Source organism: Lontra canadensis, unplaced genomic scaffold, assembly GCF_010015895.1.
Source record: "Lontra canadensis isolate GAN:19392208 unplaced genomic scaffold, GSC_riverotter_1.0 scaffold1, whole genome shotgun sequence".
Taxonomy (NCBI): domain Eukaryota; kingdom Metazoa; phylum Chordata; class Mammalia; order Carnivora; family Mustelidae; genus Lontra; species Lontra canadensis.
In genome coordinates, this window is record NW_022630995.1 from 53,939,142 (window position 1) to 53,966,689 (window position 27,548).

The following is a 27,548-nucleotide window of genomic DNA, read 5'->3' on the forward strand; positions in this document are numbered from 1 at the left end:
GTTTTTTACCTCTAAGTGAAAAATTTTAAAAAAATGATTTTTCTTCAATTATTTATGATATAACTGAGGAAAAAGAAAAGTTAATATATATGATAAATAATCATGCAATTAAATATATAGAGATACATTTTTCATAAGAATTCTGAATGTGAAGGCTATGTTGGTCTTATCTGATAGTTGATTAAAGAAGAGCCATGATTTTAGAGGAAAGGAAGGAAAGGCCTTATAAGTGCTGTGGGGGATGCCAAATAAGTGTTTGCCTAGAAAACAGAGAACAGATATCTTTTGTTAACACAGGTTAGGGATAGTGTTGTTAGTCCTTAAAGCCAGGAAAATATCAGCATTAGATTTGATCACAGAGGGCAGTGTGTGTTTGGGCTCTAAAGAAGTATCTGGTCAATGTTTAAAGAAGGTAATTCTTTCATTGTATAAAACATTAAAATTAAGGAATGAAATATGGAAATGATTTTCTCTTTTTGCTTGCCTCATTTTAGTTCATGGGAATTTACTTATGTAGAAAGATCTGAGAAATATTAAAATAATAATTAGTTTATTAGACAGAAGTGTCAAAGATGACTGATATGAGGCTTGAGGGAAAAATATATCAACACATAGAATTTTGGAAAATAGAAAGCATAGGATTTTTAGAATTTTGCTTGCTTTTTGCTTTTTTTTTGCTTTTCCATGTTTCATATCCTCTTATAGCTCTTTGTCAAAGGCAGTTCAGTGTTTTAAAGAGACTAAAACATAGGTTTTTGTATCTGACATACTTGTGGTTGATCAGCTCTGCTACTAATTATTTGAACAAGTAACTTTACCTGTTGGAGCTTTAAGTTTCCTCATTTGTTATTTGGCATTAATAATAATAGCAAACTCATTAGAGCAATGTGAAAATTAAATTTAAGCTAACAGACTCATAAAAGATAAACACTGGCCTCCATACTCTGTACCTCCTTTTCCTTACTACCACAGAAGAGAGGTCTTAGCAGTAACATTATAGTGATCTGTAAATATCTGTGTGCTCATTATATTAAAGTAGGGCAGAACTTTCTTTGAATAGCCCAGTGAGTAGAATTAGGATCTAGAAATTAAATGGAAACAAATTTCAGGTCCATATATAAAAGAATATTTCTGAGGATCAGACATTTCTCCAAGTGGAAAGTGGTTGCCTTGTCATTAGAGGTATTCAGAAGTATCAGATGAGTGGTTGGAATAAATGACATTTTAAAAGTAAATTTCCATTCCTTACATTCTGTGGTTCTATGAACTTAAGTGATAAGGCAAACCCAAGTAATGATATTCTCAGCAAAGTGCACAGATATGTATGTGAATATCCTTTTCATCTGAAGGTTGAAAAAAGTAATGATAGTGGATAAATCTGTACCTTAAATAAATAGTTTCTTGATGATTTTGGTGGATTACCTCATATCTTACATGATTATAGGAATCATTTAGTCTAGTGTGGCTTGTAGTGTAGAGGGCAAGGGAGAGAATGTTAATAGAGTGAGCCAAAGAAATAGATAGAGACCAAATTATGAGAAAGTTACACAAGAATTATTAAAGATTTTGACTTTCTTAGGGCCACAGAAAGCTACTAGATTGCTTCAAGCAGTGAGTAATAAAATTAGTTTTTTTTTTTTGTAAAGCCATTCTGTGGTATAGATTGATAGGCTCTAAGTTTGCATACTTTCACATGAAATCTTAAAACAAAACAAAAAAAAGGAGCACATATCCTTTGATGCATTTGTGTGTGCATGTGTGTTTATGTATGCAAACCAATATCTGTACTAATCTTCTTAAATTAAAATTTTTAAGTTTGAAATAAAGATATTATAAACAATTTTTAAATAACTTGCTAATCATGACTTCACTACCAATATGTTACTACACAGTATAGACTTTGGGAGAATTTTATTAGTGATGATAGAAGATATAAATCCATAGTTCAAATGGTTTTCTTAAGAATTAAAATTTGGGGGCACCTGGGTGGCTCAGTGGGTTAAAGCCTCTGCCTTCGGCTCAGGTCATGATCTCAGGGTCCTGGGATCGAGCCCCGCATTGGGCTCTCTGCTCGGCAAGGAGCCTGCTTCCTCCTCTCTCTACCTGCCTCTCTGCCTGCTTGCGCTCTCTGTCAAATAAATAAATAAATAAAATCTTAAAAAAAAAAAGAAACTGCAGTTTATTTGGCTATTGCTAAACCACAAAGGCACTGAGTTGAAATCCAAATTTAATTTGAAAAAAAAAAAAGAATTAAAATTTGGGGGTGGGGGACACCTGGGTGGCTTAGTTGATTAAGATCTGACTTCAGCTCAGTCAAGTCATGATCTCAGAATCCTGGGATCAAGCTCCTGCGTCACATCTCGGGGCTCCCTGCTCAGCAGGGATTCTGCTTGTCCTCCTCCCTCTGTCCCTCCCCACACTGGTACTTGCTTATTCTGACTCTCTCTCTCTCAGATAATAGATAATAATAAATAAATAAAATCTTAAAAAGAAAAGGAATTAAATTTTTTGGCCTGATTTCACTGTTCTTACCTATAATCAATTAAGTGCTTATACTAGCAGTAGCAGTGTTCCACTTTTATTTGCTAGTGCTTACATTTTTCGCAGTATTCTAACCACTCACATTTAAGCTAATTGTTCATTCTGCGAGTTACTTTATTCAAATTAGATAATGTAATCCATAAATCCATAAATCTAATGGCTAATCTATGTGAATATTTTTGGGTGGTCTAACTTACAAATCTTTAAATTATTAATCAGATGGTTTTGTAGGTAAACTTCATATAACCTTAAAGCAATAGATAATTTCTGTCTTTTACAGACTGTTTTAAAGAAAAGAGAAATATTGTTATAATCTCTATACCAAAAATAGACAAAAATAACATAAGAAAGAAAAGTTGCAAACCAGTCTTACTTACAGACATAGGTACAAAAATCCTAAATAAATATTAGCAAATTGAATATAGTGAAGTATAAAAACATAATAAATAATGATAGGGAGGCATGGATGATTCCACAATTGAAAAACCTCTATGATTTTCCACATTGCCAAAAAAGAAAAGATACGAGACATATCATCCTAATAGATAAGAAAAATTCTACAAAAGCTGACAAATTTATAATAAAATTGTTTATCAAATTAAGAGTAAATGTGTACTGCCACTACCAAAAATATGATATCCTAATGATTTAAAGTAATAGATAACAATGCACACGATCACCAGTTTTCACCATTTTCCAGACCAAAGAGGTCCTGACTTAAGTAGCACAGTGAGGGGAAAAAAAATAGAATTATGAAAATTAGCAATAATAAATATAAGGAAAGAATGAACAAAATTGTGGTTGCTTTACAAACAGCATGGTTGTGTATGTAGAAAGTATGAAAGAGTAGGTTAAACTTTTAGAACTGATAAAAAGTTCAGAAAGTATACTGCTCACAAGATCAGTATATATTACATCAAATCAGCAACCATCCTGTGGACAACACAGTTTTTTAAAAATCTCATTTACAATAGCAACAAAAGCAGGAAATGCACCAGAACACCAAAGAATGAAACTAATACAGTGTTTTAAACCTTATGGATAACATACTGCTACTGAAGGATGAAAAATAAGGCTCCCAAAATAAGTGATTATATTTTAAATGAATGGACAGACTCTGAAAGATGGCATTTCATCCTTAATATGCTTATAGATTCAGTGTCACTCCAGTCAAATCTCATTGGGTTTATTGTGGAAAATGACTTTCCAATCTTAAAATTTATGGGTAGTACTTAAAGAGCTAAGCATAACTAAGTCAAGGTGGTTGAGGGAGTCCCTCTACAACATATTACTTAATATGTTTAACAGTTAAAACATGGTGCTGTTGGCCATATACAAATCAGTAGAACAGTTTAGCAATCTGGAAACTCCAGACATTAGTGGAATCTGGTACAAGACAGAGATGTCATTATAAATCACTGGGAAGGATGGCCTATTGAATAAATGGTTCTGGGGCAACTGGTTACCCATGTAGGACCAAAAAAAAAAAAAAAAAAATGATTCCTACCTCACACAACTCACAAAAGTAATTCCAGTGGGCTAAAGGGCTAAAATGTGAAAAGAAACACAAAAAGATACAGGATTAAATCCTGATAAACTCAAAGAAGACTTTCTTAAGATACAAGAATAACAATCCATACAACAATTTTGTAAATTCGACTGTATTAAAATAAACTTAACTCTTATAAAGGTCACTGTGAAAATGCAAGACTCAAATGGAGAGCGTATTTCTAACTATTCTAACTGGCAACCCCTTCAACTAACAGAACGAAACTAGAGTGAATGAGAAAAACACAACTATGTAGAAAAATAGGCAAAAACACTGTCAGAACAGAATTAGTCATATAAGCAAAGAAAAAGATATTCAAAAGAATATCCTACCTAGCCTCTGTCCCAATATAGCATTCTTAGATAGAATAACTATCTTATGAGAGATGGTAATTCAACTGCTGATCAAAAACCTTTTAATAGCTCTGATAATTAAGCTCATATCTCTGAAATATCCATCCTTTGTTTTATATTTTTTCTATCTGCAACAATATTTTGCTTAACAGTACTATAAATACTTGTAGAAATTATTGTAACTTTAGGACTTCTCGTTTCCATGCTAATCTTCAGGGGTGTTTTCCCCTGTCTGCAGCAATATGAGAAAATTTACTTCTTCTACTGTGCTGTAAATATTTATTGGAACTATTATGTCTCTCTAAACTTCTGTTTTCCATGCAGATCTTTTCATCTTGTTCTTCCTAATTGTTTCTTTCAATTGTTCTTCACAAGTCAGTTCCCATATTCCTCATTTTCTTTTCCCTCTCCTCTATAAACTCTAGACTAGCTTCAAATGCAATTACCCAGCTTAAAATTGCCATTTACTTCTCCATAGTACTTTCTAACTAGGTGTTTGAAATATTAGAGTTATTTCTTTGTGCACTTTCATTTCTACAGATTTGTGTAAATACTCAGCTTTAGAAACTGGGAGGAAGTAAGACACCCATTGCTTGTACCCATGATTCTTTTTTGCCCTGGCACACTAAGTTAAAAAACAGGTCGAAATAACATCCGTATATCATTTTTTTAAATTTCAGTCTTAATCTGGGGCCAAACGGAAAACTTCTAAAGTCCAGGAAGATATTTGCAATTTATGAACTTTATCATCATTGTGATACTCATGAGGAACTTATCAGTCCTATACAAAACAAGATCAAATGTGGGGCAGAGATGAAGTAGCATGTAGCATGCCCTTGGCCCTGTTGGTGTAGATTCCTGCCATGAGGTCCAGTGATACTTTCATAGAACTTTCTTTGTAGTAAATTTCTTACTGCATTGCAATTGTTTCCATGTTTATCTTTCCACTATAATATACCTTTGGAAGTAGGAATCTGTCTCTTCATTTTTATATTCCCAGTACATGTATGATATATGACATATTGGATTTATTGGGTTAAAAACCTTCATTGTTTTCAAATGCTGCTGACAACTAAAATGAGAATTGAGACTTGATCATTGGATTTATGATTTTTTAGCAATGAAATTTTTTATTTTAATCATTTTAAATGGAAAATACCTTAATGCTTTCTAACATGTAAAACATTAAACATCATAATGAACATTAGTTATTGCACTGCCTTATAGTATCTTGACATTTTAGAATTTTTTTCCCTCAAGTTCATTGACAACAGATAAGTAAAAAAAAAAATTTCAGAAATTACCACTACACATTGCTACCAGTAGATTAACCTTTGGAAATCATATCTCCTAGTTTTGAGTAAGATTAAAAAAGAAATTATGTATGAGACTAATATCAGCTAGGCTTCAAGTGAGCATTTGGAGACTGCACTGAATACCTTACATGACTTTCAGTGATATGTTTATTAAGTATCCTTTGCTGCTGCTGTTGCTGTCACTACTAGTCTGGTTTCTTGTGAGATTAAGGTAGGTGAAGTTGTCAACTGAGATGTTAAACTGTAATTAAGAGAGCCATTATGGTTTTATGATGTTATGTTTATGCTGTTTATAAATGGAGTCTGTTGTTATTCTATTGGGAAAATACTGAACAGTTTTTATAGTTCAGTTCAGAAGGTATTTCATTGTCCACTAATGAAGGCAATAAAATTACCCATCTTGTTTTTCAGTGCTGAGCCTTTGTTTTCCAAGGCTAAAGACAGAAGAAAAATGTTATTTCCTGTTTAAGATGGATACCATATTTTGTTAAACCTGAAGAATAAAAAAATATATCTAGATTATTCATGTTGCTTTCAATCTAATATTCTTGACTCTAGGCATGGAAGAGACAGGTGATACTTAAAAATTCCAAATTGAATTCATCTGCTTTAAAACCTTCTAATGGCTTCTGATTGTCCTTAGGATAAAATTTAAAATCCTGAAACTGCCAAAATCCAGCTCGTGTCTACCAAGTCTCATCTGGTGTGTCTCTTTCATTTTGGTCCTCATTCTGGCTATCTCTCATTTTCTTCAATATGTCATACACTCTGGCCTCAGAACATTCACACATGCTAGTGCCTCTCTGTAGAAGCCACTCTCTACCCCTACCAATTTATTCTAAATAAAACTTACTCTTCTTTTTTTCAGGTCTTTTAAACATCACATCTCTAAGGAAACCTCTCTCATACCTCCTAAATTTCATGTGTACACACACACACACTGATGTGTGTGTGTGCACATTCTATTAATTTCCCACCAAAATTTAGTTTGGGTCTCTTTTATTTTCTCATAGCATCATGTGTTCTTCTGTAGCACTATTACCCCTATAATTATTTGTTTCCATCATCTCATTTTGTGGTTTCTGTTTGTTAAGCTTTTTCCCCCATCCTTTATTTTCTTTTAGGTTGTGTTTTTCCCCTTATTTCACTTTTTTTTTCCTTTGTTGACCATTCCTTCCTATATCTCAGATTTTCCTCTGGGAACAAAAATTCTTGTAGTAAACAGAATTCTCTTAATTCTATTGATAGCAAATTTCCAGGTTTTTTCAGTTTCTCTTTTTTCTTTTTTTTTTTTAATGTATGCTCTTAAAGGGATAATTTTTCTCGGTACACAAGTTTAGGCTGACAATTACTTTTTTTTGTCAGTATCGCTACTCTGAGAGTGTCCTGACTTCCATTGTTGCTATAACTACAGTTAATAGCCTTTGCTTTATAAGTAATCTTCATACTCTGTAACTTTTAACAACTCTTTCTCTGTACGCATGTTTTGTTTATGGATTCTGTAGGTTGATATGTTTGGGTATAGATTAATTTTATTTATTCTGATTGGTAATCATATGGTTTCTATAACTTAGGACAAATGTCTTTCATTTGTGATTTTTTTTAGCCATTATCTTTTTTTAAATTTAATTTTTTTTTTCAGTGTTCCAAAATTCATTGTTTATGCACTACACTCATTGCTCCATGAAATACATGCCCTCCATAATACCCACCACCAGCTCACCCCCCACCAAACCCTCAGTTTGTTTGTCAGAGTCCACAGTCTCTCATGGTTTGTCTCCCCCTCCAATTTCCCCCAACTCATTTCTCTTCTCCATCTCCCAATGTCTTCCGTGCCATTATCTTTTCAAATGTGTTGTAACTCTCACTTTATCACCTGTCAGAATCTACAGAGACACATTTTGGATCCTCTCATTCTATCCTCTATATCACTTATCTTCTTTTATATCTTCCATTTCTTCATCTCCTTTTGTTGCATCTTGATTAGTGTATTTAGAACAATCTCCAAATTCACTTATTCTCTCCTGAGCTATTCTGATTACTGCTTAACCTGTATCTTGAATTTCTGTTTTGTTACTACATTTTTCATTTCCAGAATTATTTGTAACATTTTTGAAAATGCCAGTCAGTGTGCCCCTAATTTTATAAAAGAATCAATAAGTGAAATACCAAAAGTGATTTAGGAGGATTATTTTAGGTAAGGTGGTCAGAAACGTCTCCCTGAGGAGAGGCTTGAATAATGAGAAGTCCTTCACATGAAGATTTGAGGACAAGGCAGAAGAAATATCAAAAACAAAGACAAAAATTTCAGATAGCAAAAAAAGGCAGGAACAAATCAGTTATGTTTGAGGAACCATATGAAGATTTCCTCAGTTACTTAAAAATCAGGAGACTATTCAAAGCTTTTTCTATAAAGTCAGATTATAAAGTGTGAAGAAATATAATTGTCACAGAATGTATGAACTTGATGTTTCACTTTTCTGTCTTGTAAAGAATATCACAAGCAAATACCAATATACTCTACAATCAGATGTTCCTTAAATGTTGCCATGTAAACAAACCAACACTTGACTAACCTACTAAGCTATATGAAGCATAAAAAGAAAGAAGGAGAGGAAGAGAAGGGAGAGAAAGAAGAGCAGAAGGAAAAGATAAACTTCCTTATAGCCCTTATATTTTTCCTGAATATTTGTTGCAGTTTGATAGAAAGTTGGCCACTGTAGCAACACTTGGTTTTTAAGTAACAATACTTTGGATTCTAGTATTTTAGTTTCCTTCATAATTTTTTAATCTATTTTCCCTCTAAAGAGATAACTTTCATAATGTGTATCTTAATATAACTTTGAAGTTATCAGTTTGCCAAAATTGTGTTCTTGTGCTTAGATTGGAAAAAAAAAAAAAAAATTCTGTTTAAAATCTTCCTCAGGGGCACCTGGGTGGCTCAGTCATTAAGTGGCTGCCTTTGGCCCAGGTCATGATCCCAGGGTTCTGGGATCGAGCCCATGCATTGGGCTCCGTGCTCAGTGGGAAGCCTGCTTCTCCCTTTCCCCCTTCCCCTGCTTGTGTCAAATAAATAAATAAAATCTTTTTAAAAATAATAAAATCTTACTCTTAGTTTTCTGTTACATGAAGAACAAAATTTAAATTTATTTCCATGACTTTGCTAAGATCTTGCCCCTGCCCACCTCTCTGTTTTATATATAAAATACGTGTGTGTGTGTGTGTGTGTGTGTGTGTGTGTGTGTGTGTATGTTATTCATTGAGGGCATTATTTATAATAGCAAAGGGTTGGAATATATTCTCATTTGCAAAAAAAAGCAGGAAGGATTAAAAACTATAAGCATGGTTACCTATAAGGGGATGCAGTAGGTGAGGCAGAGGAGACAGGATGAAAGTGCTGTGAATGGATTTTGTTACATAATTTTATGTAAATATTCTACATATTCCAAAGAATATACATTTTTTTAAAAATAGAGCAATCCTTAAAATTTCAGAAAGAATGTTATAATCAATTTGGCTGCATTATTTTAGTAACATAGTGACACTGAGGAAAGAATTATGTCAGGTAACTTTAGCCAGTATTTTGACTACATTCTTAGTAGAATGTATTTTAAGGACAAAGAGTGCTTCAAAGAAATCCTTTAGGTAATATTAGTAATAATATTGCCATTGTTTGTTCTTTTGAATCTAGATGATAAATATGTAATCATGTAACATTGTTAGGGAACCAAGACTTCCAGGGTAAGAGAAGAAGCACAGGAGTAAAATCAAAGAAGTAAAAACCCTGTAATAGGGGCGCCTGGGTGGCTCAGTGGGTTAAGCCGCTGCCTTCGGCTCAGGTCATGATCTCGGGGTCCTGGGATCGAGTCCCGCATCGGGCTCTCTGCTCAGCAGGGAGCCTGCTTCCCTCTCTCTCTCTCTCTGCCTGCCTCTGTGTCTACTTGTGATCTCTCTCTGTCAAATAAATAAATAAAATCTTTAAAAAAAAAAAACAAAAAAAAAAAAAACCCTGTAATATTACATGTGGATTGGAAATGTCAGGAAAATTCACAATTTTTCTTTTCAAAAATATGGATTTCTTAGACTGCTGAAGTCCCTAAAAGCAATGACAGTTCAATTGAACCTAGACCCACATTATGATCTCTAAACATTATTTTCCTTTAAAAGGAAGCTGGCCTCCTTGTAATCCTGGTGCAGATCAGAAAGTGTAAGAAATAAGCCTAAAATGTCTTGTGCCAGCAAGCAAGGAAGCTCCAAAGACCAATTTGTCAGCAGAGTACAGAAGCCAATATTAAGAGTTCCCCATTGGCCATATGAGAACATTTGAGCATCAAAACAAACAGTTGCAGCTGAAGCATGCTGAATGTTTTAAAATCCATTCATTTATGATAATCAGAAAATGGAAGTGTGCTCCTCAAAGTCTTTAGTCCACACTGGCGGTACACAGTGTACCATAGTGTACAAATGAGCAATTAAAGGGAAAAATTAAGCATTTGTCTTCCTTCCTTCCTTCCTTTCTTCCTTCCTTCCTCATTCATTCATTCATTTCAGGACCAAATAGCCATCATTTAAGAAAGATTCTTAAAGGGGCACCTGGGTGGCTCAGTGGGTTAAACATCTGACTTTGGCTCAGGTCATGATCTCAGGGTCCTGGAATCAGAGCCAGGCCTCAGTCTCCCTTTCCCTCTGCTGCTCCCCCTGCTTGTGCTCTCTCTCTCTCTCTCTCTCAAATAAATAAAATCTTAAAAAAAAAAAAGATTCTTAAAGAATTTCAGCTAATAAATATGGGAAACATGATAAAACTGTTAGAGGAAAGTCTGGGGAACCGAAACTGTACAGTGGAGGGCGTGGTCAGATTATCACCATCAAAACACACTGATCAGTTGAGCTTCATAGAAATTCCGACTGTATGTGCCTCATGATAGGTTGCATCGCTTTTGAAGTATTCTTGCCCAAAACACTGAATATGAATCTAGGCAGTTCTTTCGGCCAATGTTTCTCAAATATGGTTCAGGAAATTCTTGGAGCCCCTGAAACTTTTTCGGGGGATACCCCAGGTCAAAACGAATAATATGTTATTTGTCCTTTTCACTCTCTTTCTCTCCCAAGTATGTAATGAAGTCCACCAGAGACTACTAGTATATCTAAATATATTGAATACAGAAGCGTATATGATGACAATCTGGCTATCTTCTATTAAGATAGACATTAAAGAGATTTGCAAAATTATTTTAAAATCTCACTGTTTTACTTTGAAAATGTCATTTTTTGTTAAAATGTTTTTAAAAACATTAACATTTGTAGAGTTATTGTTATCAATTAGGAATTTTTTTGAACTTAATCAGTTTAATTTATAGTATGGTAAATATAACTTGAGGTAACTCACCTAAACAAAAGCTCTTTGAAGTTCACAGTATTTTTTTTAAGATTTTATATATTTATTTATTAGAGAGAACAAGCAGGGGGAGTGGGAAGCAGAGGGAGAGGGAGAAACACACTCCCACTGAGCAAGCAGCCTGATGCCTGGGCTCAATCCCAGGACCCTGGGATTATGACCTGGGCCAAAGGCAGCCACTTAACAAACTGAGCTACCCAGGCGCCCCCACAGTTGTTGTTTTTTTTTTAATTTAATTTTATTTTTTCAGTGTTCCAAAATGCATTGTTTATGTACCACAGCCAGTGCTTTTTAAGAGTAAAAAAAAAAAAAAAAAAATTATGAGATCCGAAGCTTGAGAACCATTTGCTTCATTTATTTATCATTAACATATAATCTGTTATTTGCCCCAGGGGTACAGATCTGTGAATCAACAGGCTTACACATTTCACAGCACTCACCATATACATAGCCCCCTCAATGTCCATAACCCAGCCACCCTATCCCTACTCCCCACCCCCACAGAGCAACCCTCAGTTTGTTTTGTGAGATAAGGACTCTTATGCTTTATCTCCCTCCCGATCCCATCTTGTTTCATTTTTTCCTTCCCTAACCCACACAACCCCCCACCCTGCCTTTCAAATTCCTCATACCAGAAAGATCACATGATAATTGTCTTTCTCTGGTTGGCTTATTTCATTTAGCATAATACCCTCAAGTTCCATCATATCGTTGCAAATGGCAAGATTTCGTTTCTTTTGATGGCTGCATAGTATTCCATTGTATATATGTACCACATCTTCTTTATTCATTCATCTGTTGATGGACGTCTAGGGAGAACCATTTGCTTTAGAGTTAATTCCAAGTTTATCAGAATTATTGATAAAAAGAACAAAGGAAATGACACCACAGGAGACAGAACAAACCATAATGTAAAATGTTCTCTAGTAGTCTCAATTACCTAGCTTCTTCCGGCTGGTTCAGTTGGAAGAGCATGTGACTTTTGATCTCAGGGTTGTGAGTTTGAGCCCCACGTTGGGTGTAGAGATTACTAAAATAAACTTTAATAAAGAAGTATCATGAAGACTCATTAGAGAAAATTTCAGTACAAACCAGGTGTTAGACAATAGCAAGGAATTGATATAATTGTATATGAAAATGTTTGTATGTTTTAAAGATTCATGATAATAGAAATGATGTAACACTGGAATTAGCTTTAAAATAATTAAAGGGGCGCTTGGGTGGCTCAGTGGGTTAAGGCCTCCGCCTTTGACTCAGGTCATGATCCCAGGGTTCTGGGATGGAGCCCCGCATTGGGCTCTCTGCTCATCGGGGAGCCTGCTTCCCTTCCTCTCTCTCTTCCTGCCTCTCTGCCTACTTGTGATCTCTGTCAAATAAATAAATAAAATCTTTTAAAAAAAATAAAATACTTAAGTAAATAGGGATAAATGGAGCGAGTATAGCAAAAATTTAGTTAATTATTAAACTGAAGAGAGGATGTAAGGGAGAATCATTCTATATTTTTGTATGTTTGAATTTTATCTTAATAAAATTTATTTTTTAAAAAAGGAGATGATCTCAGAGGCTTTGCCTGATTATTTATTCCAGCATAGTATCCCCTTTCCACCTGCCACTGTTTCCTGTTACTCTGTTTTATTTTCATTGTAAGTTTTAACACCTTGGGAAAAATATTTTTTAATGATTTGTCTTTCCTTTGTCTTCCCCTCTAGAATGTGTGTTCCATGAAAGCAGGAGTCTTGTTCCCTTACTGTTTCCTGTGTGCCTAAAAAAATGACTGGCATATTGTATCCATTCAATAAGTCTTAGCTGAATAAATGAACTATAAAAGCTATGTATTTATTGGAAAACTAGAAAATAAACAAAGAAAATAAAAATTATTCTTTTCTTACCTACCCAGCGGTAACTGCTCCTGTTGAGTTTTCAATCCTTCTGAATCACTTTCTGGGAAAAAATACACACACTCACTCTCTCTGTCTTCCCAGAACTCACTCCCACAAATTGTACATTATATAATCCTCTGCAACTTGTGTTTTTTAAAATAATATTTTTAAATATCCTTATATTACTAAATATTTTTCTACAGAATCATTTAGTTGAATGGTATTCTGTTTTGTGGAAGTATCACATATTTCTGTCTCTAGATATGTAAGTAAACATGCTCAAGCTAAGACTTTGCACTCAATCTTAACTTTTACCTTAAGTTAAGGTTAAAGCATTCCTAGAAGTAAAATTGCTGCATCAAGATGCAGATGCATAAAGCTGTTACAAGTCAAGATATTGGGTGTGGGAGTAAGTTAGTGGTCAGAGGGAGATAGGATGGGGGATATCTCTTAGTTGATGGTGGTAATCTAGGTACTGTTTACATAGGACTGTTTCGTTTGTGAAAATTCATTTAAATTATACTTCTGTGCATTTTTATTATGAATGTCATATTTCAGTAAAAAGTTTTTCAAAACATAAATCATTTTGGATAAGCATGACAGAGGCTATCAAGTGTATGATCAACAAATGGAAAGTCTTTCAGTATGACATTGTTGTAATAAGCATACGTCCCACATTTTAAGTGAAATGTTTGGTTAAAACTTGAACTTATAGAATAAGGTAATGCAATACATGGGATAAAAAAGAGAACTTGTTTTTAAAAATATTTTTTAAGTGTGGACTTGAAGCTTTTTGAAATTTTGTTTCAACTCAGTACTTGTAGGGGTAACTGAAGAAAGAAGATACTGCAATGAAATTCTAAAATGGTATTGGGTGGAAGTGCTTAGCTAATTTTTACATCCTAAATTCACTATAAGTACTTGATTTATATTGTCTTTATTGACAAATAGTAGATGAATGAATTCTATGGGTTTCAGATATATATGCACTAAATAAAACATCGGAAAGGCTATAACTTTCCCTTTTAAGAACTTGTTTGCTTGTTGAGGGAGGCAAATAAGGGAAGGAAAAACCAATATTAAAACTTAATTGATGTGCTGCTCTTATATTTTATTGGTTATTCCCCCCATGACTCTGAAACTTTAACCCATTGGTTAAACCAGTAACAATAAAAATAATTTAAAAATAAAATTTGGATAAACATAAGGGAATGCTTTTATGCTTTGGTATTATTGTGTTAACAAGTCTTGTTAACAAGTTTGTGTTAATAAATTTTAGTATATGTATGCAAGTATGTGCCCACACACTTATTTTAACTGCTCAGATCCTCATGAAAGATCAGCATTGTTGTCATGTGGTATATTTACTTCCAGGTTTGTTCTATATCTGATTTTTTTTTGGCTTTTTATATGTTTAATTGTCTATTATCTCTATTCAAGTTTATATCCTACCTTTTAAGAACACTGTAATAGCAATTGCAGTGTTCAGTGTTTTATTAATTACCTTAAGGGATATGCTAGACCTAAATATTCAGGGTTGTAAAAAAATTGTATTGATCAGTAATATTGAAATCTTTGGTATATCTTTGTACATAAAGGCATTTTCATGTTAAATATTTTCTTAAAATAGATACCCAGAAAAGTATGAACATTTTTAAGATTTTTGATGACGTATTGCTATAATGTTCCAAAAGGGTTATGTTCTTGAGCTAGCAATGTTTGACCGTGTCAAGTTTATTACACCATTACCAACATTGTAATTTGATTTTCAAAATATCACAGATTAGAATTATAGTTAAATGCAGACTCTGGAACATGGCTGCCTGAGTTTGAATGACATTCTCACTATTTAGAACTCTGTCACTGTGGGTAGGATAATAAACCTCTCTATCACTTTCAGTTTTATCATCAAAATTTCCAAATTAGTAAAACCTTTAGTGCATACTTTATGTGCACTGTAGAAAAATATTAGTTGTATATATTTTGATTTTTTGTGAGTTACTAATATTTTCTAGAAATCTGTTGAATATAAATGGATTAGTAATCCATAGGAATCTAGGAATCTAGGAATCTCCTAGAGAGTACAGTTAAGACCAGAAAGAACCAGAGGATGACTAGGATAATAGATTGAGGGGCTAAAATAAAGACAAGACCCAGGCACCTAGGTAGTACAGTTAGCTGAGCATTCGACCTTTAGTTTCGGCTCAGGTCATGGTCTTGGGTCATGGATCAAGCCCCGCGTGGGGCCCCACACTCAGCACAAAGTCTGCTTGGGATTTCACTCCCTTTTCCTCTGCCCCTCCGTCTTCCTCCCCACCCATACCTATGCTCTCTCGCTCGCGCTCTCTCTCTCTCATAAATAAATCTTTTTTTTTTAAAAAAGACAGGACCCATATAAGGAGATAAGAAGTGATCCAAGATGTAAGGTAGAAATAGCTTTAAGGTATTCATTAAAACTGTAACATAAATTTGCAGTTTGCATCAAACATTAATGTTAAGTAGCAGTGATTTTGGTGAACGTTTTATTGCTAGTAATTGCCATTTCTGTGAAATTTAATTTGGAATATTCTCCCCCTTCTAGACAACATAAAATTTATGTGATATTTTCCTCTCATTAAAATTCACTTGCTTTCATATACTTAATCTTACTAATATTTACATATTTAATATTGATGAGAGATAAAGTGGTTTCAGAGAACTTTTATCTCATATTCCCGCCTATATGGACTGAGCTTCATGCTTTCAGGCCCTGGCTTAAGTGGGGGGGGGGGGGTCTTGTGAGAAAATCAGCCAGGTAATGATACTTAATTGCATATAAATCTTAAATAGATTCTAAAAATAGTTACTAACTCCCCTATTAGACTTGAGGTGCTAAACTAAGGAAATTATTATAACGCATCATAAATACAGTACAGAAGAATATAAAGGGTATTAGGGGGAAATTCGGAAAACATTTGAGGGGATGGATGATCCTGAAGGATGTGTAGAAATTAACTTGTCAGGCCAAGAGAACACAGAACGTACTTTGAAGAATGGACAAAGGCTGTAAGATGAGAGATTAAAAAAAAAAAATGGTATCCTTGGAGGGGTGAAAAACAATTCTGTATTATGACAGTTGCACTTGTCTTCTTTGAATAGATCCTTGATTAGCAATTTGCATGAAAATATAGAACTGAAAACAATTTATAAATGAAAAAATCAAATCTTGATTTTAACAGAAGGTGGATTCTAAAAAAAAATTAACCCAATAATGTTTTGATATCAAGAAGTTGCCCAGGGGCACCTGGGTGGCTCAGTCGTTAAGTGTCTGCCTTCCGCTCTGGTCATGATCCCATGGTCCTGGCATCAAGCCCCTCATCGGGCTCCCTGTTTGGTGCAGAGCCTGTTTTTTCCTCTCCCACTCCCCCTGCTTGTGTTCACTCTCTCGCTGTGTCTCTCTCTGTCAAATGAATAAATAAAATCTTAAAAAAAAAAAAAAAAGGAAGAAATAGCCCAGCTTGGTCATGGTTTCAGCTTTTCAAGAATCAGTCCATTTTTTAAAAGTTGTATCTGGTAGTACAATATATACAATTACCTGACCCTGTTGAAAGAAACTGGCCTCTAATTCTATACATTTTACATTAGTGGTTGATCAAAAATAAGTAAATTGTAGTGTTAAGACCCAGTCTATAATCAGCAAATGGGAATAATTTGTATTTATTATTAGGTAATTTTCAAATATAGAGAAATATACTGCTTAATAATCATGCTTCTGTCATCCAGAACTAATAAATGTGTTATTTAATCATGTTTGCTTCTGATATGCTTTCTCTTAAGGAACTGTCACATCCTTTTGTTTAGTCTTAGAAGCAACGTCTGTAATGCCTATTTATGCATTTATAAGTAAAATAATTTTGTGTTCTTTAAAAATTCACAGTGATGCATACTAAATGCACTCTTGTTAATTTATTCCTACAACTTGCTTTTCTTACCAAGTTAGCAAAAATTAAAAATCTCTACAACACCAAATGTCATCAAGGATATGGTAAAGAAATTGTTGATATCTTCTAAATTCCAAAATGTTAAGTCCAGCACTTATACCTCTAGGTGTATATCTTAGAAAAATTCTTATACATGAACACAAGAAAGCATTAAGGGTTTTCATTTCAGTATTGTTTGTTAAGTGTAAAACAAAACAACCTAGGTACCTACCAATAGTTGAATGGCAAATAAATCTCGGTCCTTGTCTTCTATTTATTTTATATTGCCCTAGAGCATAATAAGTGCTTAATTTTGGGAGGTGCCTGGATGGCTCAGTTGGTTAAGCATCTATCTTCTGCTTAGGTCATGATCTCAGGGTACTGGGATCAAGTCCCGTGTTGGGCTTCCTACTTAGTGGGAGTTTGCTTCTCCCTCTCCCCCTCACCCCTGCTTGTTCTAGCTCTCTGTCTCAAAAAAAATGAATAAAATATTTTAAAAAGGGGTGCCTGCCTGGCTCAGTCAGTTAAGCCTCTGCCTTCAGCTCAGGTCATGATCCCTGGGTCCTGAGTTTGAGCTCCATGTGAGGTTCCCTGCAGCTGGGAGCTTGCTGCTCTCTCTCCCTCTGCCATTCCCCCATCCCACACCCCCAAGTTGTGCTGTCTCTATCTCTCAGATGAATAAATAAAATCTTTTTTTTAAAAGTGCTTAGTTTCTATCCATCAAGTTAATCATTAGAACTTTGGAAATATATACACAAAACAACCTAGTTATGATGTGCTATCTCCATTATGAAGGAGTGATACTTATAGATGTAATTGCTTCAGCTAGATCTAAATCAGCAGCAGGAGCAAGAAAATGCCCTTTCTCCCCATTCCTGATCTTTTTTTTTTTTTCTTTCTTTTTTCTGAATCCCTCTTCCCAAGCTATTTCTCCCCTTCTCTTACTGTTTTTTGCTTTTCTAATTTGGATAATCCTAGAAATAACTCTCTGGTTTTTCTAGCTCTTGAGTTACAGCTTTTATGATGTATAAAGAAGTAATGATATCAGCAAAATACTTTAGGTCAAAGCGCTACTAATAAAAAGTGAGATTTTCTATGATAACTAAAATTTCTCTAAAAGTTCTTTACTTATACATTTATGTATCTTGTATTCAGTACGTAAATGCTCATCGATTATGTAGTTTTCCTGTGTGGCAGAAATATGTTGGAATACATTTTGTTTTCACTAGATAATAGACTATAATGTGTTACTTCTAGAGCAAAACTTTTAACATATGTACTGCATATCGAGAGAAGGCTATGGGGAAAAAATTAAAGCATCTCTCACCTTGGTCACTGTTTAGAGTTTTGAAAGAAGAAGAAACAGGAGTATAAGCTTGATTTGGGTAGCTTCTTAAAGGTGGAACAGGACTTAGGTCTAGTTCATCCTTCAGATTTAGATTATCCCTAACCAGGGCCATGTGTCTAAGAATAGCCCAAAAGGACAAGAATGCCTTTATTGTCCTAGCTTGAGAGCTATAACTTAATTTGCATAGTTAATGTAAAGGAGAGAAAGGCGTTCCCTGTACCTCCTTTTCTTATTTCTGATGTGAAATAATTAACTTTAAGTTGACTATATCAAACGTCTAAAAGTTTAGAATTGGAAAAATTTCATTAATTCATTTTGTAACATTGACTAGGAATAACACATTTATGGAGAGTGTTTTATGTGCATACTATGTAAAACTTGAGCAGAATCAAAACTGGTGCATTCGGAGGTAAATCTGAATATGAATTAGGTAGTAATGATTTTTTGAAGAAGATGATCTTATAAGACCTTGAAATAATAAAATCTTAATTGCTGAAGGAGAGAAATGAGATAGTAAAAGAGAAGACAAGTATTCAATTCTTTCTTCTTTTAGTAGGTTACAGCACTCTATTTATGAAATACAAATGAATAAGATCCCTGACCTGAGGAACTCAGTCTTGTGGGATAAATATGTACATATATATGTGTTTGTGTGTGTAGAGGGATATATATATATAATTGCAAGACAGTCTCATAAGTGTCATTAAATATAAATTATAAGTGTTGACTCAAGGGAAACAGTAATTAGGTTCTACTTGGGGGCATATGGAGGAATTTTGGAACACTGAAAAAAAATTAAACTGAGTAGGAGTTTGACAAGTTGAAAAGGTAGAACATTCTTGGCAGAGTACTACAGTTTGAGAGACCTGACACCATGTAGCATTTGTGAGGAACTGCAAGGAAGTATGAGGGTTGAGTTGAGTTGAGTTGGAGACAAAGCATAAAAAATTGAGCCGGGCAGATAACCTGGGGCAAGGTGCTTCACTTAACAGTTTTTCAAGGTACTATGTACCATATGTTTTGTTTACCTAGCCAGTCTTCTCTTTTGCTTCTTCAGAGTTCTACTCAGCAGATATTTACTGAATGCCAGGCACTATTCTAGGCAGTGGGGTGGGGATATGTGGGTGAATAAAATAGACATGGTCTTTGTCTTCACGTAGCTTATGGTCTGCATGGCTAATGCTGGTAAGTATGTAAGCAACTAGAATATAGGGTGCTAAATGCTAAATAATATAGGTAAGTGTGGCAGGTATAGGAACCTAAAAAAATGACAACCAAATTCAAGTGTGGCCTGAATGACTGAATGATGAGTAAGATTTGATGAGAACTAGGATGAGTGTGGGGTAGAAGGAAAGGATTAGGAGTCTTCTAACAGAGGAAACTAACAAAGCGTGAAAGCTCAGAGTTGAGAAATACCTTAGTGTTTTCCAAACAGGTTTCCCTACTCCACTTTAGCCCTTGTGGTCCATTCTCCCCACAGCAGATTGATCCTTTAAAAGTACAAATTAAAACCTTGTTGGTCCTACACTCAGAAACCTCCAGTGGTTTCCTTTCTCTCTCAAAATAAAATTCAGATTTCTTACCATGGCCAACAAGTCCCAATGTGATCTGCCTTTGTACATTTCTGATCTCATTTCACTCAGCCTGGCTTCCAGCTGAGACTTTGCTCTTTGCTATTCCTCAGACATTTCAAAAATGATTCCGTAACACAGCCTTTGTATAAACTGATCCTTACAGAAGCTTTTCCCTGATAATATATTTGGTTTGTCATGGTTCGCACCATGACAATAGGTACTGTTTATGCCTTTGTTACTGCTACTTCCAAATTCCTCAAATAGTGCTTTGAACACAGTAGGCACTCAATGAAATTATTGAATTACACATAGGTTATGAGTGAGACATTTTATTTTTCTGTCTTTGTGTCTTGCCAGAGCACCTAAGTGTTAGGTAAATTTATATGGTAACAATAAAACCCAGATGAATTTTTTTTAGACCAACTTAAATTTTTAAGTATATTTTTTAAACATGTGTTTTCTTATAATGATTCTTTATAACTTAAATTTCAATTTTTTAGCTGTCAGTAAAGAAATAGTCACACTGTTGCTTAGAGCTTTGTTTTAAATTCATAGTTTATTTTTACTCTTTTCAATCCTTGTCAGATTAACATGTCTGAATCATTGTTTTTATGTAAATTCAGTGTTGTAATAAAAACAACTACATTTTAATAAATACTTTGGCAGTTGTTTTCTAATGGGCTATTTTTCCTAAAACATTAATATTGTAGGTTGTGTCTTCATCCAGTCACAGATGTAAACATATTACATAAGCAATGATTCAACTGCTATACATTTCAGTTATTTAAAATAGTAAAATTTTACACTGAGTTCTAAAAAATACCTCGATTATATATAATCACAGTTTACTTAAAGCATATGTTCCGCATATTGCTAGTCCTAGTAAATGCTAATTATTGTTCTCTTATTCATCGTCATTTTTTCTGTGGTCTCTGTTATGTACAACTTACATCATTCCTACTTTCTTGAAGCATCATCTGGGCAGCCTTGATTAGAAAAAAGTCATGGATAAGCAGTTAATGGCTGTTCACAGCAGAACAAGGGGAAAAGTAACCAAAGGTTGATTTTAAACATATTATATCATAGCCTTCATATGTTTCTTCATATCATTTGGCAATGCCAGCTCCTTCTCTGTTCTTTTTTCCTATGTAGTGCCTTCCCAGTCATGTACTATTCTTAAACCCACAAGATGAGTTGGTAATAGCCACATGTCAAATACAAGTGTTAATTTTTAGGTCATGAATTAGTTGATCAGCAAAATATGAAATGTTAAAATGTAAGGATTACCTATCTGTCACAAATATAAAGTTTTTTCTCTTGCAAAAATTATAGGGGATGGAGTGTTAGATCTCTCTACAAAGAAAACCAGCATAAAATCTGAAGAGTCATCCATATGTGATCCTTCTTCTGAAAATTCAATGGCTGGGTAAGCAATATCTAGGAAATATAATTTAATATTAATATGAAATTATCTCTTCAGAGAACTCTTAATACTACTTTGAGTAGATTGACATATTTAGCTTTCCTCCAGAATTTTTGTCACTCATAAGTGTGTGTCTCTCATACCTTTCATTTGTCCTTTCTCTTTCTTTTTTATTCTTTCTGTTAAAGAAAAGTTATCAGAACAATCACCAAACTTTAGTTCATGTTACTAAAATGAACTACCAACTTAATCATAGGCTACAAACTAAGAAGCAGGACGAATATAAAGAAAATTTAAAATTCAGTATTCAGGAGGCAATTTTAAGGAAAATATGTGATTTCACTATTTAATTTTTTTAAACAATCAACAAATTTTAAAAGTACCATACTTACTAATTCTAACAGCTAGCTTTTAGTGTTTACGTTTTTTTCACTGTGCTTTAGGTGTGGTGGCAAACTTTACATAATATATATAATAATATATGTCTAGTAAACACCACAGAAAGCCCTCTCATGCTTTGAAAGTTCTCATTAAATAAAATAAATAAATAAATAAATAGCAGTGAGATGCTCTTGTTGGATTTTTGGATTTTTATTTAGTAACTTTTGCATCTTCCCATTAACAAACTTCATAGGAAGCTTTTTCTACCACGTTTAAATCTTAGATATAGAGTATAACTTACTTCAACTAAGACTATAGTAGCTTTTGAGTCACACGGTATAGTTAGCTTCTGTTTGAGAAACTGAAAATTACAATGATATATTTGAAATAGAACAATTTATAGTATCAAATTATTTTACCCAAATATAACTTACCTACTTGTTTCAAATTTTAAGTTTTTGTCTAGAGAAAAATTAGTCTTGTGGAAATATGGGATGTTTGTGTCTGGAAATATTCTTGCTGCTACAAATTTCCTTTAAAGGGGTTGACTCTTTTATTACTTGTTTAGCGGTAACGTCACGTTTCTACTAACAAAAACTCCTTTAGGATTTGGGTATTTTTTATAATGGAACTCTAATTGTACAAATAAAAATTATAAGTATTGCTCTGCAAGCATCTGTCAGAGGAATAGCAACATCATGAGAATATTTTTACAAATACCGAGTTAGGATTTTATGTTCTTGGAAGGTCTGCCCGTTGAGGCCACCGTATGATTGACACATTGTCCTACCAGGACTGTAGCGTTTGCTTTGATAAGGAGTAACTACTACATCTCACAGACTTAAAAAGAGTCATAAGCAGTGATGTTACCTAAGCAAGGAGTATAATAAAGGAGTGGACCCTCCCCTTCCATAGCTGTGTGAGAGTCTCTCATGCATCAGTTTACCATCGTTTCATTCCATCCATCCAGGAGACTACACAGAAACAGAGAGGACTATGTGGAAAGAAGTGCTGAGTTTGCAGATGGTTTGCTCTCAAAAGCTTTGAAAGACATTCAGTCTGGAGCACTGGACATAAATAAAGCAGGCATACTTTATGGCATACCTCAAAAAACTTTACTTCTCCACTTAGAAGCCTTACCAGCAGGGAAGCCTGCATCTTTTAAAAACAAAACTCGAGATTTCAATGATAGTTACTCATATAAAGACAGTAAAGAAACTTGTGCAGTGCTGCAAAAAGTAGCCTTGTGGGCAAGAGCTCAAGCAGAGCGCACAGAAAAAAGTAAACTCAATCTACTTGAAACCTCAGAATTAAAATTCCCAACAGCTTCCAGTTACCTCCATCAGTTAACTCTACAGAAAATGGTTACTCAATTTAAAGAAAAAAATGAAAGCCTACAATATGAAACTTCACACCCTACTGTACAGTTAAAAATTCCTCAGCTCCGAGTAAGTTCTGTTTCAAAACCACAACCTGATGGTCCTGGTCTGCTGGATGTTATGTATCAAGTTTCCAAAACCTCTCCAGTCCTAGAAGGATCAGCTCTCCAAAAACTGAAAAATATACTCCCTAAACAGAACAAAATAGAATGTTCTGGGCCTGTAACTCACTCAAGTGTTGACTCTTATTTTCTACATGGGGACCTCTCTCCTTTGTGTCTTAATTCTAAAAATGGAACAGTTGATGGAACCTCTGAAAATACTGAAGATGGATTGGATCGAAAAGATAGCAAGCAGCCCAGGAAAAAACGTGGCCGTTATCGCCAATATGATCATGAAATAATGGAAGAGGCTATTGCAATGGTAATGAGCGGAAAAATGAGTGTTTCCAAAGCACAAGGAATTTATGGGGTACCTCACAGCACTTTAGAATACAAGGTAAAAGAAAGATCTGGAACACTGAAGACTCCTCCGAAGAAGAAACTCCGATTACCAGACACTGGGTTATATAATATGACAGATTCAGGGACTGGCAGCTGCAAAAACAGCAAGCCTGTGTAGATTACTTGTTAGGAAAATGTTTGTATGTGTGTATGTATGTGTGTGTGTATGTGTGTTTGCGTGTGTGTGTGTATGTGCACAGGTGTGTATTTGTGTGTCTATATACACACATGTGGGAATTACAGATGCTCACTCTGACAGGAGACATGAAATTTTACAGTTCAAAAACCACTTACATGCCTTTTGAAAAAAAAAAAGTTTTATTCAGGGTTTTCACTGTGGACAGAATTATATAGTTGCTTACTTAATTCTGATAATTTGTATTTAATCCTTGTATAAATAGGTGAAAAAGATTCAGGTTTTCTTTAGTAGTCAATAGCATAAAGCGTTGTGGGAAAACAAGTAATTGTCAAGTGAAACACTTTTATTGGTGAAAGACCACTCCAGCCATTCAGTTGAACCATCTTATAAGGGAAATATGATATTAATAGTTTGTAAACATTTTTACATACTGCACTTACAGCTATTGTAAGTATATCAAACAACCAATCAAAGTTTAAATAACTATCTCCATATGAAGAAAAATTAATATATACAGTATTAGTACACTACAGTGTATTCTATGAAATATGAAATGCACTCAAGTGCATCCACCAGGAATAGAAAAGAAAACCTTAAATGATATGTATAATGAAATTTAATATTTATCATTTAATAGTTGATTTACAGGAAGTTGGGGTTTATAAGGTATATACTTTTTAAAAAAACTGACACATAGTTAACCCCAGCAGCTATAGAATCCTTTAATATAAGATGGAATACTAAGAACAAAAAGTAATTTAAATTTAATTATTAAAATAATTTAATTTTGTTTTTCATTTGAAAAATAAGCTAATGTGTAAGGTTAGAAAAGAAAGTTGGAATGCAACTTAGAGCATGTTTATAATGTGCACAGAAAAAGCTTGAGAATGATATTTGGTTTAAATGTGCTGGTTAGTTGATGTTATGACTACTTTAAATTTTAAGGATTGTGACACACTCCTACTATTGAAAAACCTCAGTGTAACTTTAATATATTTGCTGCTGTGACATTTCAAAACATTTTCAGTTTATCAAAATGAATTACAGATTTCATTTTGGTGGGCGATACATTATCATTTTGCTAATAACCAAATTTGCAGTTTGTTCAGGGTCTTGAATAGATTTACAGATATTTAACACTGAAGCTGTTTTGAACTTTCAGTAATGTAAACTCTCTACTAATTGGGTAGTTAGAAGCTGGGCAGTGCATTTTAACTTTTACTAGACTCATAAGAGAGACCAATAATTTTTATATAGCAGTTTTAAAATGTGGTTCAGAGTATCCATGTTGGATTTATGGAGTATGCAGTTTTAGTGGTAAAATGTTATAAGCATGTGCCTCCATATAAAGAATGGGGATTTGCTTCGTATATTCAGAATTCTCCGAGTGCCCCTTTTCTCTGTTAAAATTCAGGTTCTGATCATTTTTCTAAGCCAATTTTCCTAAGTCCAAAAGGAATACTTAAAGCTGAATTTAAAAAAATAAGTGCACCTTGTCAAATACTTGTGTTTTTACACTTGTGTTTGTGTGTATCTAATAATCACATATACATGTAATACTAAAGAGATTTTCAGCTATTACATTTAAAAACTGCTTACATATGACTTAAAAAAACTGAAGAGTGGGAAGCTACAAAACCAAGTAGTTATTTGGTCTCTTAGATCTATACTGAACGCTCTTCAGCTTAATGTTACCTGCATACTAGGGTATGAATCCTCTTGCTTTTTTGTTTTTCCAAGTAAGAACACATAATAGATTGCAAAACAGCAGATGTCAGGGTCATCTTTCTTTTTAAAGAATTAAGCCATATTTTGTGAGGGCCAGAACTTGGATTATTTAATATATTTCCCCTCCTCCCCCATTGAAAAACAAATTTAAAAAATAAAGTAAATGTTTCAACACAATTTTATTGACCTCTTTATACAGAATTTTACTTGCAAAAATTTGGGGGCCTGAATACATTACATAATATTTATATTGAGCTTTTTTATTCCTCACACTATATTTACATTAATAAATTGATTGAGAAGTTTATAGTAAAGGGATACTTACAGAACACTTTTATATCATTTAAAAGATGACCTGACCAAAAACTTTACAGGATTCATAAAATCAGGGATCATTTTGCTATTGACTTCACAGTGATCAGTAGTTTTATAGGTAATATTATAGTTAATTTGCAGCATTTAGTATTTGTATTATTTATTTTTGGTCAGATATAGTAAATTAAATATTTTTTGATAGTTTATAGGTAATGATCAACCCATAACTTTTAAAAGAAACAAAATGTTTCTAATTTTTGAGTTAACTTTTGATTATACAAACTAGGAAAGGCAGGGAAATTTATGGGTTCCCCTTCTCCCCATTGATTCTATTAAGATGTTCTTTATGTTAAACTTTCAAAGTACTTTATAAATTTAGTTACCAGTTACTACTTATTAATTGACAGTTTTTTGAAAAATCCAGTTTCAGCAGACTTTTAATGAAGGTGAAAGCAACCCTTAAATGCTTTCTACTTATTTGAATGTTCCTCAAGTATTTTATATTTAAAAAAAAAAAAAAGAAGGAAAAGAAAAAACAGTGCCTCTGTTTTTAGAAAACTACTGCTCAGTAAAGTTGTTTAAACCATTTCTGGTAGCTAATGACAATTTTATATTAAATTGTATACTAACTTTAGTGAGACTGATTTTTTTAGTTGTTTACAGTACAAATACTTGTATTTGTTTTTTAATTGCAGTATTTCCATTGTCGCAGTAATTTAGTAAAACTCTGTGGCTGCCTTGATTTTGACAGATTTTGTTAATATAAACTGATTGTTAGGCAATTAGTTATATTTATGCATAAATCAATTGCACTATAATTCATGAATTATTTATTACAATATTTTCTAATGAATTCATGTATCTGTCTTGTGTTGTAAATGTACTGTAATTCTGTTCCTACTTTGTGTTGTTATATATCTAAATCTGATTGTATGAATTTTAATTGTTCAGTTAACGTGTTTCTAGGTTGTAATTTGTAGTAAAGCACTTCAATGCTTTTGCACTTAAATTTACAACACTGTTGGTGTGTGATTGATTTACTCATTCAGTAAAAGAAAAGAAAAGAAAAGAAAAAACAAACTGACTACACTGACTTTTTTGATTCACTGTAGGAATGAGTTTTATTTATATTAATATGAAAAATTGACTTCTCCAAAGAACTATTTCAACAACAAAACTTGTAATAAGCAAAACCAATAGTAACGTATAAAAAATAGGCAGGATGTTTTGGTTTAGAAATCGAACTGAAAAGGGTTAGAAAAAAATTTAACATTAAAAACAAGGGAGCTATGACAGATATAATTACAGAACCTTTACATAATCACTTCAGAATAAATTCTAGATTGGAGACTTCGGTGTATTCAACTATTATTTACTCATATTGTTTTCTTTGAGACTCTAACATGCAAGAAATATGAAAAAGAAAAAATTTGGAGCCAAATGAACATTATGAAATTTTATAATTTGAGAATTTAGTTAGCTAATATCTGATATGTGTGTATTAGATATAATCTAATACCTGAATATCCAATTAGTAACTTTATTGAGCTATTCTTCATATATCATTACATGGAAATTATTGACCACTGTGGTATTTTGGAATGGAAGTTCTATTTTTAAAAGTAATAAAATGGGGGGGGGGGGGAGTAATTAACTGAATAAGAAACTTTTTTAAAGTATAGACTTCCTTGAAATCTCAGAGGACAACTGTAAAAATCTTGGGGTGGTTTTCAGAATAGTTAACACTAATCATTAGTTTTAGTTA

The 27,548-nt window shown here is 33.6% G+C and overlaps 1 protein-coding gene across 15 annotated transcripts in view; it reads left to right on the plus strand.

Moving 5' to 3' along the window:
* The window catches only part of LCORL (ligand dependent nuclear receptor corepressor like), a 156,960-nt gene that overhangs the window by 100,737 nt on the left and 28,675 nt on the right, over positions 1–27,548 (plus strand). For 10 of the 15 annotated variants that reach the window (XM_032854326.1, XM_032854303.1, XM_032854293.1 and 7 more), the window contains one exon: positions 21,248–21,341. The exons of 1 other annotated variant lie outside the window; for it this stretch is intronic. In XM_032854326.1, the coding sequence (XP_032710217.1) occupies positions 21,248–21,341 (94 nt within the window). Of the gene's footprint in view, positions 1–5,123; positions 5,164–6,170; positions 6,352–21,247; positions 21,342–22,689; positions 26,863–27,548 lie in introns of those variants that run through there. 4 more of the 15 variants (XM_032854343.1, XM_032854381.1, XM_032854426.1 and 1 more) reach the window with 4 other exon arrangements.